General features: G+C 42.1%; 1 protein-coding gene across 4 annotated transcripts in view; it reads left to right on the top strand.

Moving 5' to 3' along the window:
- Positions 1 to 15728, top strand: part of UBE2H (ubiquitin conjugating enzyme E2 H) — a 132151-nt gene that overhangs the window by 82701 nt on the left and 33722 nt on the right. For 3 of the 4 annotated variants that reach the window (XM_007524195.3, XM_060196551.1, XM_060196552.1), the window contains 2 exons: positions 14138 to 14177; positions 15562 to 15614. The exons of the other annotated variant lie outside the window; for it this stretch is intronic. In XM_007524195.3, the coding sequence (XP_007524257.1) occupies positions 14138 to 14177; positions 15562 to 15614 (93 nt within the window). The remainder of the gene's footprint in view (positions 1 to 14137; positions 14178 to 15561; positions 15615 to 15728) is intronic. 4 annotated transcript variants of the gene reach the window in all.

Here is a 15728-nt window from a genome sequence, read left to right as displayed (position 1 = left end):
ACTGGCATAAGGATCCTGGTTCGAGCTCCCGGCTCCCCATATGCAGGGCAGTCGCAAGCGGTGAAGCAGGTCTGCAGGTGTCTATTTTTCTCTGCCCCCCTCTGTCTTCCCCTCCTCTCTCCATTTCTCTCTGTCAACGACGACAACAATAATAGCTATAAGGGCAACAAAAGAGAATAAATAAATGAATAAATATTTTTTTAAAAAAGTAATAAATAGCCATTAGTCCAAAAATGTCTAGGGATCAGAACCTTCCAGTCAGAAGAAACTGTGTGGACAAAGGTCTCGAGGCAGATAGTCACGCAGCATGCTCACGGGTGAGACTGGGTGAAGAGGGAGGCAAGCGACAGGTCAACTGGCAGGCAAAACAAGGTCCCATGGGACTTTGCAGGCCAGGTCAAAGGTGGTTTATTGATTTTCTGTTTTCACTGGGTCTTCACTGTTCCAGACTGGCTTTCTCAAAGCGAGAGACACACCACAGTACTCAAATGTCTGCTATGCCCTGGTAGCCAGACTCACCTGGGTAGCACACTTGGCAAAGCAGAAAAGCTTTTTATTTTTTATGTAATGGAAAAGTCATTAAAGTGCTGTCAGCAGGTTTTAGTGATCATTCCACTGTTGTGATGGCAGAGTGATTAGGGTGCCAGGGCTGAGAACCTCTGGTGTAGAAACATGTTACTTTGAATAAGTTAGGCTCTGGCCAGCAAAACAGCTCACTTGGATAGTGCCCTGCTTTGTCAAGTGTGATGCACAGGTTCAAGCCCAACCCCTACCACAAAGGAAGCTACAATGCTGCGGTTTCATCCCCTCTGCTTTCTCTGTCTTTCTTAAAAAATAAAACTAAAGCGCTGGACTGGGGGGTAGTCATACCCAGTTGAGTGCACAGTAAGGGACCCTGCTTTAAGCCCCCGCTCTCTGTCTTCAGGGAGAAAGAATACAAGTGCTGCAGGTGTCTGTCTGCCTCTCTCCATATGTTCCCTCCCTCACAGTTCTTAGTTGTTCTATCAAATAAAGAAAAAGGAAGAAAAAAAAAGTAGAAAAATGGCCACTGGCGCACCTGGTTAAGCATTCACATTACAGTGTGCAAGGACCCAGGTTCAAGCCCCTACTCCCCAACTGCATGATGGAAGCTTCACAAGTAGTGAAACACGGCTTCAGGTATCTATCTCCTCCCCATCTCTCAATTATTCTGTTTCTATCCAAAAATAAATAAAAATAAAAAAATTAAAAGGAAAAATGGCCACTGGTGGTCCAGAAAGTGGTGCAGTAGATAAAGCACTGGACTCTCAAGCATGAGGTCCTGAGTTCAATCCCCGGCAGCACATGTACCAGAGTGATGTCTGCTTCTTTCTCTTTCTACTCCTATCTTTCTCATTAATAAATACATAAAATCTTAAAAAAAAAAAAAAAAAGGCCACTGTAAGCAGTGGATTCGAATGCTGGCACTGAGTCCTAGCAATAATCCTAGTAGCAATTAAAAAAAAATTAAAGAAAGAAAAAAATAAAATAAATAAATTTGGCTATGTTAGGGAAAACACAAATGAAACAGTCCATAAAGGAAGATGGTTTTTAAAAAAAATTTTTTTATTTTAGAGACAGAAGTTGAGAGGGGAGGATGAGATAGGAGGAGACAGACACCTGGAACATGGCTTCCCCTGCAGGTGGAGACCAGGGGCATGAACCTGGATCCTTGTACACTGTGATGTGTCTGCTCAACCACGTGCACCACTACCTGGCCCAGGAAGATAGAGGCTTAAAAAAATTTTTTTTTTTAATATTTATTTTCCCTTTTTGTTGCCCTCGTTTTTCATTGTTGTAGTTATTATTGTTGTTGTTATTGATGTCGTCCTTGTTAGATAGGACAGAGAGAAATGGAGAGAAGACGGGAAGTCAGAGGGAGAGAGAAAGAGACACTTACAAACCTGCTTCACTGCCTGTGAAGCTACCCCCTGCAGGTGGGGAGCCAGGGGCTAAAACCAGGATCCTCTCACCGGTCCTTGTGCTTTGCACCACCTGCACTTAACCTGCTGCGCTACTGCCCGACTCCCTCTTTTTTTTTTTTATTGCTACTGATGTTGGATAGGACAGAGAGAAATGGAGAGAGGAAGGGAAGACGCGGGGGGGGGGGGGGAGATAGACACCTGCAGGTAGAGAGTCAGGAGCTCAAACCGGGATCCTTACATCAGTCCTTGTGCTTTTCCCCAGGTGTGCTTAACCCGCCATGCTACCAGCTGATTCCTGCTTTTTTTTTTTTTTAATACTTTATTAGATAGGATAGTCCCTAGAAGAAGTTTACAGAAAAAATTTTATTACCTCTATTTATTTATTGGATAGAGACAGCCAGAAATCAAGAGGGAAAGGAGGATAGAGAGGAAGAGAGACAGAGAGACACCTGCAGCACTGCTTCACCACTCGTGAAGCTTCCCCCCTGCAGGTGGGGAATGGGGACTCGAACCTGGGTTTTTGCACATTGTAACATGTGTGCTCAACCAGGTGCCCCACCACCCAGCCCTCAGAAAAAAAAAATTTTTTTTTAACTGATTTTACTAGAGAGACAGACCAGAGCCCCTGCTCCAGCATATATGGTACCCAGGATCAGACCTGCAGACACACACACACACACACACACACACACACACACACACACACACACACACACACACACACAGTCTCTTCCCACTAAGCCACCTTTGCTGGTTTTATCACACATGGGATTTCCTTCAGGATGTTTATATGCTCTTTGTTTACAAACAAGGTGGCTGGGCTTTCAGCAGAGGAAGAACATAGGAAGGGTCAAGGTCAGACACTCTTTATAGGCCTGCTATTTGAGAAGATGAGAACATCTGAGTGAGCGAGTGTGTGGACAGGGGTGGATTTTGTTGAGGGAAAATAATCCTATCAGTTGGTTCCCATTTTAATCACTGAAAAGAGGAAGGACTGTTAAGTCAAAGCGAGTCATGGAGGAGGGGGAGGAATGGGAATACGCACAGAATAATAGTAAAAATGCACAATTCATGGGTGAGAGAGAGAAAAATCTAGGCAACAGTAAATCTACAAGAAGTCACTGAGCACTGTTTTTAAAGGCTGGTGTAGTTGTTGACTTTTGTCTCTGCTCCCTGCCTGTCTAAAGATAGCAACTCCATGAAGGCAGTGCCCAGGTCTCTTCTACTAACTCCTGCTCAGACCTGATGCAGTCTGTTTTGTAGAAGAATATTCAGTAAGATAGCTCACTTGGATAGTGGGCTGCTTTGCCACGTGCATAACCCAAATTTGAGCCCAGCCCCCACTGCATCGAAGGAAGCTTTGGTGCTGTATGGTATATCTCTCTGTGTCTTCCTCTTCCCTTCCCTTCCTTTTCTTCCCTCCCTCCCTCCCTCCCTCCTGTTTCTGCCTACAAAAGAATATTGAGTGAGTGAGAGTGCCTTTTTGAGTTGCACCATAGTGTCAAGTTTAGAGAATGAGAGTGAGACTTGCTCCAAGTGTTGGCATTTTGAAGGGAAAGTTAGAGTTACAGAGAATTGGAAGGGAAGGTTAAAGGAGTTACAGATAGTGGTGATGGTGGTAGCTCTTACATTACTAACTTTAGTAAGATAGGAGGTCCAAAGGGTTAGCTTTTTCAGGTGGAAAAAAATGTTCTTAGTGGAAAGCTGACCATGGATCTGAGGCTATAATAGTGGGGCGGCGGGGGTGGGGGTGGGTGGAAGACAGTAGCACAGCAGGTTATGCACACATGGCACAAAGCTCACAGATCAGCATAAGGATCCTAGTTCAAGCCCCTGGCTCCCCACCTGCAGGGGGGTTGCTTTACAAGCAATGAAGCAGGTCTGCAGGTGTCTATCTTTCTCTCCCCCTCTTTGTCTTCCCCTCCTCTCTCCGTTTCTCTCTGTCCTATCCAACAACAACAAAATAGCAATAATAGCAAGAGCAACAAAAATGGGGGAAAAGTGGCTTCCAGGAGCAGAGGATTCATTGTGCAGGTACTGAGCCCCAGCAATAACCCTGGAGGCAAAAAAAGAAATAGTAGAGGGGTATCTGGATTTTTATTTTTATTGAAGGTGTAAATGTTTGTAAAAATGCTAGTGTCCACCTGGGAATGTGAATGAAACGGAGTAGAGGAACCATCATGGAGGAGCTTAAGGAAGGCTGGGGTGACAGGAATACGGGTGATAATGTCACTAAAAATGACAGGAGTTGGGGGGCCATGGGTCTATTAGTCTTTTCACTAACTCCACACACCTTCATCTTGGTTAGCAGCAGTGTTAGTGCTCCCTCTTCCTCCCCCTCCCCCTCCCCCTCCCACCCCTATAAGGGTGGCTCCACCTTGATAACATGCCAGCTTCTATCAGACCTCTCTGTTTCTCTCCTGAAGCTGACTTATACCAGTTTTAATTTTGCCTTGGGCAGTTCATTATTATATAATAGAATATTATATAATTTCCACTTGCTGAATTAAGGCACCATCTGATTTGCTATTTAGATGACTTCCTGCTTTACTATCATGAGTGACCTCTAGTTTTTAGACTGGTTACTGATTCTGACAGCTTTTTGGCATTTGATCCATTTCTTCTCATTTAGGATTTGGTAGCATCATGAGAACATGTACTCTTGGCTTTTTTTTTTTTGTCCTTGAGTTAAATTGAAATTCTTTTACAAACAAATAAAAGCATTGCTTTAGGTTTCCCTTTGGAAAGCCTGTTTACACAGATTTATTCATGCCCCTAACCTTGGTTTAAAATAAATTGTTGGACGTACTCAGAGATTGTATCATTGCAGTTGGCGCCTTTTGTGGATGGCAGAAATGAGGCCCAGACAGACTGGATGGATACATCACATGAACCGTTGAGCTGTTGGGAAAGTCATGACGCATTTTACATAGAAAAATGTTTCATGACTTTTCCGACAGCCCAGTAGTTGCAGGATCAGTCTTGTAGCTTCCAGCGTGGTTCCCCCCCCCCCCATCATGCCCAATCCAAGCAGACCAGTGTTTTTAATAATACAGAAAATGGAAAGCCATGTTTTCCATTCCCAGTGTGGTAGGAGCATAGAATACTTAACATCCCATAGTCAGAATATCCCCTCATGTTCCTCACGATTCCTCAGAGATTGAGGTGGAGATTTTGAGCGGGTAGTTTCTTCAGGACGAAGAGACGCCTAGGCTCAGTGAGCTAACATAACATTACCGGGCCAGTCACTGTTCAGATGCTGTACATGTATTGCTTCATTTAATCTTTTTGTTTGGTTTTTTAATTTGATTTATTATTGGATAGATAGAAATTGAGGAGGGAGCTTGAGAAGGACGGAGAGAGAGACATCTGCTTCACCGCTCATGAAACTTCCCTCCACAGGTGGGGAGCCCAGATCCTTGTGCACGGTAACATGCGCTCACCATCCGGCCCTCTTCATGTAATAGTCATGTCAGCCCTCTGACGGGTAGGGACTATCACTTAGATTGGTTTGCAAATGAGGGAACAGTGAGACAGATTCAGCAACATGCCTGGGGTTCACAGAGTGGAACTTCAACCATCTGACTGCTGGAGCCCTGAAGGTTTTTTTTCACCAGATCTTCCAGTAAGAGGGCAAAGTTGAAATTGGCTCTCACAATCCAGTGTGTTCTGTGTTTGATGGCCTTTGACCATGGAAGTAAGTACTGCCTGATTTAGACTGTGTGGTTATATAAATGACCAGAAGCCGGAAAGATAAACTGTTGGAAATAGTACACAGATTTGAATCTTGTGACCCAAGAGGTGGCTCAGTTGCTAGAGGATTGGGCTTAAAAGCCTGAGGTCGGAGGCCAGGTGGTAGCACAGCAGGTTAAGCAAACATGGCTCAGAGCTCAAAGACAGACTTAAGGATCCTGGTTTGAGAGCCGGCCTCCCCCCCACTCCCGTTCCCCACCTGCAGGGGGTTGCTTCACCAGAGGTGAAGCAGGTCTGCAGGTATCTTATCTTTCTCTCCCCGTCTTCCTATCTTCTCTCAATTTCTCTTTGTCCTATCCAACAACAATGAAAGCAACAACAATAATAACAACAACAGTCATAAACAAAAGGGGAAAAATGGCCTCCAGGAGCAGTGGATTCATAGTGCAGGCACCGAGTCCCAGCAATAACCCTGTAAGAAAAAAAAAAAAAGCGAGGTCACCAATTATATCCCAGCACCACATATGCCTGAGTGATGCTGTTGTGACCATGGGAGATGGTACAGTGGATAAAGCATTGGACTCACAAGCAAGAAGTTGTTAGTTTGGTCCTGGATATCACATATGCCAGAGTAATGCTCTAGCTTTCTTTCTCCTCCACCACCAACCCCCCCCCAAAAAAAAAAAAAAAAAAAACAACCAGAAATAGTGCAGTCTGAGATAGGACAAGAGGCGAGAATGTTCAATCTTTTTTTAACTGGATAGTGACAGAGGGAAATTGAGAGGGGAGGGGGAGATAGAGAGGGAGAGAGACAGAGAGACACTTGCAGCCCTGCTTCACCATTCGTGAAGCTGTCCCCCTACAGATGGGGACCGGGGGCTTGAACCTGGGTCCTTGTGCACTGTAATGTGTGCCCTCAACCAGGTGAGCCACCACCTGGCCCCGAGAATGTTCAATCTTTTTAATAATATTAAAAAATAGACCTCCTGAAATTAAATCAGTTTGATCCTGATAGTTGACTTTATGTGGGCATTAGACTAACAGGATAATTTGATGTAGTCGCTTACTGTTTTTCACAGGGATTCCTAAGCATATGATTAAATTGCATCAGCCTCAGCTGCCTCAACCATCTGTAATCTAGGCTCATTTCATCCCTGGGCGACCTGCCGTCTCTTTCCACCCCCCCCCCCCACCCCACACACACACACACACTTACTTGTCACCTGTTTTACCTTAGGTGAATTTGCCGTGTTTCAACCTCCTAATTTCTACAGTCATTCTAAGTAATAGATGATTGACCCAAGGTCTTTAATTCTACTCACAGATGTGATCATTACTAACCTCACAAATAAAAAAAGAATATAGTGAATTTTTGTCCCCCTTACTTGCATCTTGATCCCACCTCAATAGCAGATGTGACTTGAAGGAGTGAGCAGCTTTGCACAGATTCCTCACTGGCACTGGATACAGAAGCAGGCTGAAACCAGTTTTCAGCATGACTCGGCATGATGTTATTTTCTCTGCCCAGTAGCCTGTAGGTCGAGAGATTGTGTTACTCTAGAGCAGTTGAGTATTGAAGTGCAAATAGAGGGAAAAAAAAACCCAGTGTATTTCTCTGCCTAAATCTATGCTTCAATTTCCTTAAGCAGTTTTACATCAGCTGTTGATTTTGACTCCTCTTCCAAAATTTTAAAGTGATTTCCTTCTGCTAAAAAAGAAATACAGGACAGAGGTGGGGAACTTTTCTAGCTAAATATTCGGTCCGATGTCTCCTGTTTTGTTTTCAAGCAAGTGCTTAAGCCATGTCAGAGAGCAGTTGTTTCAAAGATGCTCTAAATTTCATCTGGTCAAACCACTGGATTTTATCACTAGAAAATGTGTATTACTGTGTGCAATCTTAAATCATGGAGCCTAATTATGATTACTGCTCTCACTGTGTTTCCATAAAAAGTTTGCAAAATAATACTCTTAAAATATCTCTAACATAATTCCTCGTCAAATGGAAACAAGCATTGGAAAAGCACTCTCAGCACAGACGTATTCATTAGTATAGTGCTAGCATTGCCAAGAGGAAGGAGAACATGCCAGGGCAAACACGCTCGGTCCTGAGAACGTTCCTTCTCTGAATACTTAGCCTGTTCTTTCTCAGCCTCCTTCCACTCCCCATCCAGAAGTTCTATTGTTGCCATCATTATCCAGAATATAAATGACTTTGCCAGAAATGCTGCCTACATCATATCCAGAAACAAGAGAAAGGTACCTGTACGCTTCTGTTTATTTCCTTTGGGTATTTTTCTAGTAACAGAACATCTTAATATAGGCAGAGATCAAAAGAGGTCCTCAAAGGTTATAAACTCTGTTTCTGACCACTTTGGTCAGTGAAGTTTCTTTAAAAAAAAAAAAACAACGTATTATTGCATAGAGACAAAGAAATTGGGGGGGGGGGAGAAAGAGGAAGAGACTGAGAGACATCTGCAGCTCTGTTTTACCACCCATGAAGCTTTCCCCCCTTCATGTGGGGGACAGGGGCTTGAACCTGGGTCCTTATGCGCTGTAATGTATACACTTAACCAGGTGTACCACCACCTAGCTCCTGGAGTTTCTTTTTGCGAGTATGTTAACACATTGTTAGACTTGCATTCTATTTTCTTTTGTCCTTAATGTACCCCAGTGGCAGGCTGGGGAAACAGTATAATGGTTATGCATAAGACTTTCAAGTCCCAGGTTCAATTCCCCTGCATCACCATAAACCAGAGCTAAGCAATGCTCTGGTTTTTCTCTCTGTATCCCTCTCTCACATTGAAATAAACAAAATACTTTTTAAAAAAATATTTATTTATTCCCTTTTGTTGCCCTTGTTGTTTTATTGTTGTAGTTATTATTGTTGTTATTGATGTCGTTGTTAGATAGGACAGAGAAATGGAGAGGAGGGGAAGATGGGGGAGAGAAAGGTAGATAGATACCTGCAGACCTGCTTCACCACCTGTGAAGCCACTCCCCTGCAGATGGGGAGCCGGGATCCTTACACTGGTCCTTGTGCTTTGCGCCACCTGCACTTAACTCACTATGCTACTGCCTGACCCCCAAAATACTTTTAAAAAGAAAAAGAATGTGCCATTATGAAATTAATTTCCTTTAAGAACTTCACCAGTTTTCGAACATTTTGCCTATAACCCTCTGTTCTCAGCTCTGTAGCCATTGTTATTAAGCCTGAGACTAGAGATTTGTGAAGGTTACACAGCCCAGCTGTTTCTTCTTGCTAGTTGGAAAACAAGCCCAGAAACATGATGACTTGCCAAAAGGCCTGCAGTTAACAGTAGAGTTGGGCTTCAAACCCATGTCTTTGTTAAATGCTTTGCTCTTCCCATTCTCAGCATTCTGTCTCAGAGCTCAGGTGGTGGTTTATCCTCAGCATGGGCCCTGGGGAAAGGGCTCCAACCCACTTACTACTGAAGAACATTTACTAAGCAAACCCACCACTCCCCCTCCCCCCCCCTTATTATCTGTTCTTGGACTCAGCCAAGCCAAAATCTAGATTTAGCTGAAAACAGCAAACTATATTGATTGAAGAGTAATCTCCAGGCTCTGTGTACAAGGAAGGAGAAGGCACTCTAATCTTTTCAGAGACATTTCACTAAATATTTATTCTTTTCACTTCTACACCACTTGTGAAACTCCCCCTACAAGTGGGGACCAGGGCCTTGAATCCGGGTTCTTGCATACTCTTAACATGTTCACTCTGCTAGGCGTCCCACTGCCCTGCCCCTTGCTAAACACTCAAACTTCTTTTCACAGAGGTTTTCTTGATTCATTATTCCTCTAAGATTCCTTGTAACATCAAATTGTGGGCACTTCACTGTTGCTGTAGGAAAGAGGTGACTTTGCATTTTATTTGACACCACCAGAACCTCAACCCCTTTTTGACTTCACTGTTCCCATGGGCTCTCTCTCCTTCTCTTTACTCTCTCCCCTTTCAATCTCAGCCATGGGGGGAGAGGGAGAATGCAGGCACTGTTCCACTGTTCAGGAAGCTTTCTCGCCACAGGTGCTCCCATGTGGTGGCTGGAAGCAGATGGATTTTGCACATGAGACCTTTGCAGCTCTCCTGTCCTCAGAGAGTCTCACAACTCAAAACAAAAACAAAAAACACCGCTTTGACCTCACTTCTGGTGTTCTCTGAATTCACTCCACTTGCACTTTCACTAGTCCCTTTGCGGCTCTACAGACACATCCAGCAAGACTCCTAATGCATTTGCACATGGCTGTTCATTCTGCAGACCCTTTCTCCTTGGACTGGACTGACTCCTTCTTCCCCTCCTTTAAAGCACGCTACCTGTTCCACCAGCCCTCCCAGGCCATTCTGTTATAAACTATAGCCCCCGCCCCAACATTCCTATTCCCAATCTCCGTCTTTGCTGTATTTCTTTCTGTAACTCCGTCTTTGCTGTATTTCTTTCTGTTTTCTGTCACCGCACTTCTGTTTTTTAAAAAATCCTCCAGGTGTGGGATGCACATGTTATTCACTGTGTGCAAGGAGCCAGGTTCTAGCTCCAGATGCCTACCTGTAAGGAGAAGCTTCACAAGCATTCTCTTAAGTCTCTCTCTCTCTCTCATACACTCTGCACACACAAAGGAAAAGGGGAAAAAGGACCACCAGGAGTGGTGAGGTTCTGCAGGCACCAAGTCCCAACTGGAACCCTGGTGGGGAAAAGGTGCTCTGGTAATTCTTACTTTGGCAACATAGGTGACATTTGCCACAGATCTTGCTTCATAGGTGTTACTCATGAGAATTCTAATGGAAGTGGGATTCTTAAGTATCACAACTGAAATTTAAATTTTTTATATTGAAATGACTTAACGAAAGAGAGAACCAGAGCATCACTCTGACCTATGCCAGTGCTGGGGAATAAATTCAGGACCTCACACATTCATCTTGCAACCCCCAGCTGAATATTAAGTTTTTAATTGTAGCTTCAAGCAAAACTTCTCACACTTGCATACCAGGTTTCTGGAATTAAACTATATATTAGCTAAACATTGTTTCTGACTCGTGAAGTTTCTGGGCCATGGCAGTGTAGTATACATTCCTACATATAGCTAAATCCTGAGACCCCTACATTATATGACACATTAAGTCATATATATTGAACCTTATAACTTGAGGATCTTCTGAAGGGGGTGTTTGTTTTATTTGAGAGGGGAAGGGGTAATGAAATTGTATTAAACAAAATAATTTAATATCCCAGAGCTCAAATAAAATTTGGACTAGTGACACTTTTTTTCATGAAGGTTTAACACAGGCTGGGGAGACAGCATAATAGTTATTATGCAAAGGACTATCATGCCTGCGGCTTCCAGTTCCCAGGTTCAATCCCCAGCACCACCATAAGCCAGAGCTGAGCAGTGCTCTGGTGTTCCTCTCTCTCAGTATCTAATTAAAAGAATTATTTTTTTAGAAAGGCTCAGGACCAGATAACCTATATATAATTAAATCCACTTTAGAATGAATGTCACTATAATTCTCATTTAAATATGGGTTCCCCCCACACCTTTTCCTAATACACATTGTAGAAAATTTGAGAAGGTAGCAAAAGAAATAATACTGGCACTTGACCTTGTTACTTGGCTTTGTTACAATACTGTGATCCTACTGCTGCTACAGTGGCGGGGAATGGGGGGAGGGGGTGATTTGAGAAGTACAGCAAAGAAACACAAATAATTAAGCACTGTTAACATTTTACATGTTTGGATCCAGTTTCTTTCTGTGCACACACACATACATGCACACACGCACACACACACACAATGGAGCAGGGCCAGTGAAATGGTTCCTTTGGATATTGTGCTGCTTTGCCATGTGTGTGAACTGGGTTGAAGGAAGCTTTTATGCTCTTTTCTCTACCTTTCTGTCTCTATCTTTAAAAAAAAAAAAAAAAAGAAAAAGAAAAAAAGCAAATAATCCACAAGCATATTACCTCTTTTTAAAAAGGAATACAGTGTTGAAATCAGTTTCTCTCCATCTGTCTGTTCCTCCCATGACCTTGGCCCTATACCCTCTCTAGAAAGAATTGCTTTATTAAGGGTGGTGTGTCTTGCTGCAGCACAGTTCTCCGAGAACTTGTGGTCTTGCCAGTTTCTCAGCCTGCAACTTGCCCCTCAGTTTTAGATCTAAGTTGACACATTTGTTAATTACTTTGACTATATAGGACTCCCAATATGTGGATCCCCATTTTCTCTAGTTTCTTATAGATAGAACAATTTTTTCCCCTCACCTAACATCAAGCTATACATCTTCCCATTGGCTAAGTATAAAAGAGTCTCTTCACTTCATAAGAACATACCTCTGAAACCTAGACTTTTGAAACATCTTTCATTTCCTTAAGGAGAAGTGAATATGAAATAGTAATGATACACAGGACTTCTCTTTTTGCATCAGAGTGCTTTGAACATTGCATGAGCTCTCTTCATGACCCATATTATAGATAAAACTTTAAGCCGTCCAGCACAAAGAATGAAAAACAAACAAAAAAGGGGGGGTTTCGTGATTCATACTTAGGAGTGGCTCTTAGATCTCAGGAGTTCAGGTGCCTAGGGTTTTGTATTTTTAGCCTTGTTTTCTAAGTCTAGAGGAGTTGATCAGCTTTTTGGAAATCTGCAGTGTCCTCCTGCATCTTTGCTCACGTGTCCTCCTCCAGAGTGCGTCACCTTTTTGTATACATTGCAGTTTTCTTCTCAGCTCTTGTCCCACCACTACAGTAACCTCAAGAGTAGTGCCCTAGGGGCTGAGTGATGACTCACCTAGTTGAACACACACATTACAGTGTGCAAGGATCGAGGTTCAAGGCCCTGGTCCCCACCTGCAGGGGGAAAGCTTCACGAGTGGTGTAACAGTGCTACAAGTCTCTCTCATTCTCATTCTCACTCTCTTGCTCTCTATCTACCCCCTTTCCCTCTCCATATTTTCTCTATCCAAAATAAATATTTAAAATATATATACACAAAAATGTTGTACCTTAAACAGACAGTTTCTGTCATAGAAATGTGACCCAAAGGTATTTTTATTGATTGTAGAAAAGTATGTAGGGATGAGCAAGGGGTGGGGTTTGGGCGTATAGTGCAGAGGCAGTGTTAGGGAGAAGTTTCAGTTTAAGGGCCAAGTGGTGGTACACCAGGTTGAGCTTACATGTCACCATGTGTAAGGGCCAGGGTTCAAGCCCCCAGTCACCACCTGCGAGAAGGAAACTTTTCAAGTGGAGAAACAGGTGTCTATCTCTGTCTTCCCCTCTCTCAATTTCTCTCTGTCCTATCCAGCAACAGCAGCAGCAACAACAACAATGAAAAAAAAGATGACTGCCAGGAGCAGTGGATTCATAGTGCAGGCGCTGAGCCCCAGTGATAACCCTGAAGGCAAAATTAATTAATTTAATTAATAAATAGAAACTAAGGTATGAAACAGAATAAGGAAGTCTTAAAGGAAGTAAGGTGTTAAGTAGCAAAATGATAGCTCTGACAGTGGATGTTGGTTTTAGAACGTTATCGTCCCCATTTACAAAAAGTGATTAAATCATTGAATTTAAGTTAGAGAATATCTCATGGCCTAGGAGGTGGCGCAGTGGATAAAGCATTAGACTCTCAAGCATGAGGTCCTGAGTTCGATCACCGGCTGCATATGTGCCATAGTGATGTCTGTTTCTTTCTCTCTCCTCCTACCTTTCTAGTAAATAAATAAAATCTTAGAAAAAGAAATAATAAATAATCTTCTTGGAATGTAAATATATATTTATTAATAATGGGACAATAAATAAAAAATTTGTGAAACCCTCTGTAGATAAAACTCTCCCTCTGTAGATAGAACTCTCTGATAAGATCATATATATATATGTATATATATATATATATATATATATATACATATATATATATATAAAAGCTCCTTGCCTCATTTCTTGGTTTCCCCAATTTTAATCAGAACTGGATTTCCTGGAGTGAGTAGGCTAAAGTTAAAGGAAATATTCTGGTCACTTTTATTATGAAATCCTCTGTGGTCTGGAAGGGGTGTTCCTGCAGTGTTTCAACAGCTTTGTTCAGGTTCCCCACTCAGCAGAGCAGAATGATACCAGTAAATGTACTTAGGAGAAATGCAAAAAAGGAACCTCCAAATCCAGAGGTTGGACAGCAAAAACTTGTGGTAGGGGAGTCAGAGTTCTAGTTATAAACCCATTGGTATTTTAAATCCTCTTGGCAAGCACCTTCATAGCTCAGAAAGCAATTTCTTTCATGGCTATTTTATTTATGAAGCTCAAATTTTGCTCTTTTAGATAGTAGAACTCTGGTGTGTCTCCCGATTAGAGCCTTATGTGTGACGAAGGTCTAAGGTGAAAATGTATTCTGAGTACCATCACCTTTTAGACAATAATCTAAATTGTCTCCAAAACTGAAATACTTTAAAACTGACTTTTCTCTGGGTACTTTTTGCTGCTAATTAACATCTCTTTTTACAGGATTCATGAATAAAATTTTCCATCCCAACATTGATGAAGCGTAAGTAATTATTTAAAAATGTCTAAATCTTAGCAGCAACAACTCTCAATTAGAGTTCATCCCTTTCACTACGAGAAGGTCTCAATTATCTTTGGTATAGTCCTTATCAGCAGATAGGACTGTTGGAGTGATCACTTAAATTGTGGAATCCCAGGGATATAATCTTTTAAATGAATTAGTTGAAATGCTGCAGTGGGAGTGCGTAGTTTTCCCTATTGTCACGAGTGAGTCCCACCCAGCCCCTTGATATGTAGCTAGCATTTTTAAAAACCCACATCTCTTCTCTTTGTACAGACACAATTCAGAGATCTAGTTCCAGGATAAAGACTGACTGATTTCAACTCTTAAAGTTACTTCTCAGTTCTTGAAAGTAAAGCAAACACAAATCAGCGTGGTTTCCTGCCAGGGCATGAATCTTAATCATCCTTTCTACTAGTGGATTAATTGTGATACCAATGCTTCCTGTTCTGTACATCTAGTGCTGTTTAGCTTACCCAAGTAATTGCTCTGGAGTTTTTCCCTTGTCATGGCACTGAATGTTGCTATTACAGGCGCATGCTGTGTAAGGTACTAACGCTGTGTGGCTCAAGCCCATTGCCTTTTAATATCTGTGTCTCGGTCAGCCTAGTATGTTTGCTTTTAAGACTACAGTCTAGTCATCAGATTGAGGATTTAATATTAATGTAGTATTTTTCACTCTCTGCCATATTCCAGGGATGTGCTTTTTATCATTCAGTAAAGGTACCTAGCCTAGATTCAGCTACTGCATTAAGTTCTCATGTTTCTTTAAACCATTTTAATCTTGAACTGGTCCTCAGCTTGCTTATTTATGTATTACCAAAGTGTTGGCGTTAGAGATTGAACTTGGGACCTTTGGTGCCTCGGGCATGGAAATCTTTTTGCATCACCATTACGCTATCTCCCCAACCCCCTTCAGCTTGTTTGTTTGTTTGTTTTTAAGTAATATTTGAAAAGAACTACAGACCAGGTTTGCTTGTTTGTTTTTTCCCAGATAGTTATTTTGTAGGAAATTCAGGTGTGTCTGGTGTTTCCTTATAATTAAATTTCAGGATATGCAGTTTATACCAGAAAGTACATCCAAGACTTAGTCCTTCTAGGGTATTGTTCTGGGGTGCCCCTGGTTGCCATTGTTAATTCTCATCCTTGCTACGGTTTGTTATCTGGTTCCTCCTAGGTACAGTTATTGTTGTTCCTTGTTTATTTGTAAGGAGACACTGTACTCTGCTCCTCATACTTTATCCAACAGGGATTTTTTTTCAAGCTATTAATAAGTATTTTTTTTTAAATAAATTTAGTTACCAGATTCATGCAACTAACCTTCTGACTTTTTTTTTGTAAATGTCATTCTTTCCATCTGTTTCAGGTCAGGAACTGTGTGTCTAGATGTAATTAATCAGACTTGGACAGCTCTCTATGGTGAGTTTGGCTGTGGAATTTTTTTTTTTTTTTAAGAGATGTTGAGACACTGCCTAAAAAAATGTTTGGCTTTTTCTTGTTTCAGAATTTGGTTGGGAACGGGAAGGGATTGCC

The sequence above is a fragment of the Erinaceus europaeus genome, chromosome 8, assembly GCF_950295315.1.
Source record: "Erinaceus europaeus chromosome 8, mEriEur2.1, whole genome shotgun sequence".
NCBI lineage: Eukaryota > Metazoa > Chordata > Mammalia > Eulipotyphla > Erinaceidae > Erinaceus > Erinaceus europaeus.
Note: the sequence above shows the minus strand (reverse complement) of the source record. Positions and strands in the feature narration are given on the sequence as shown.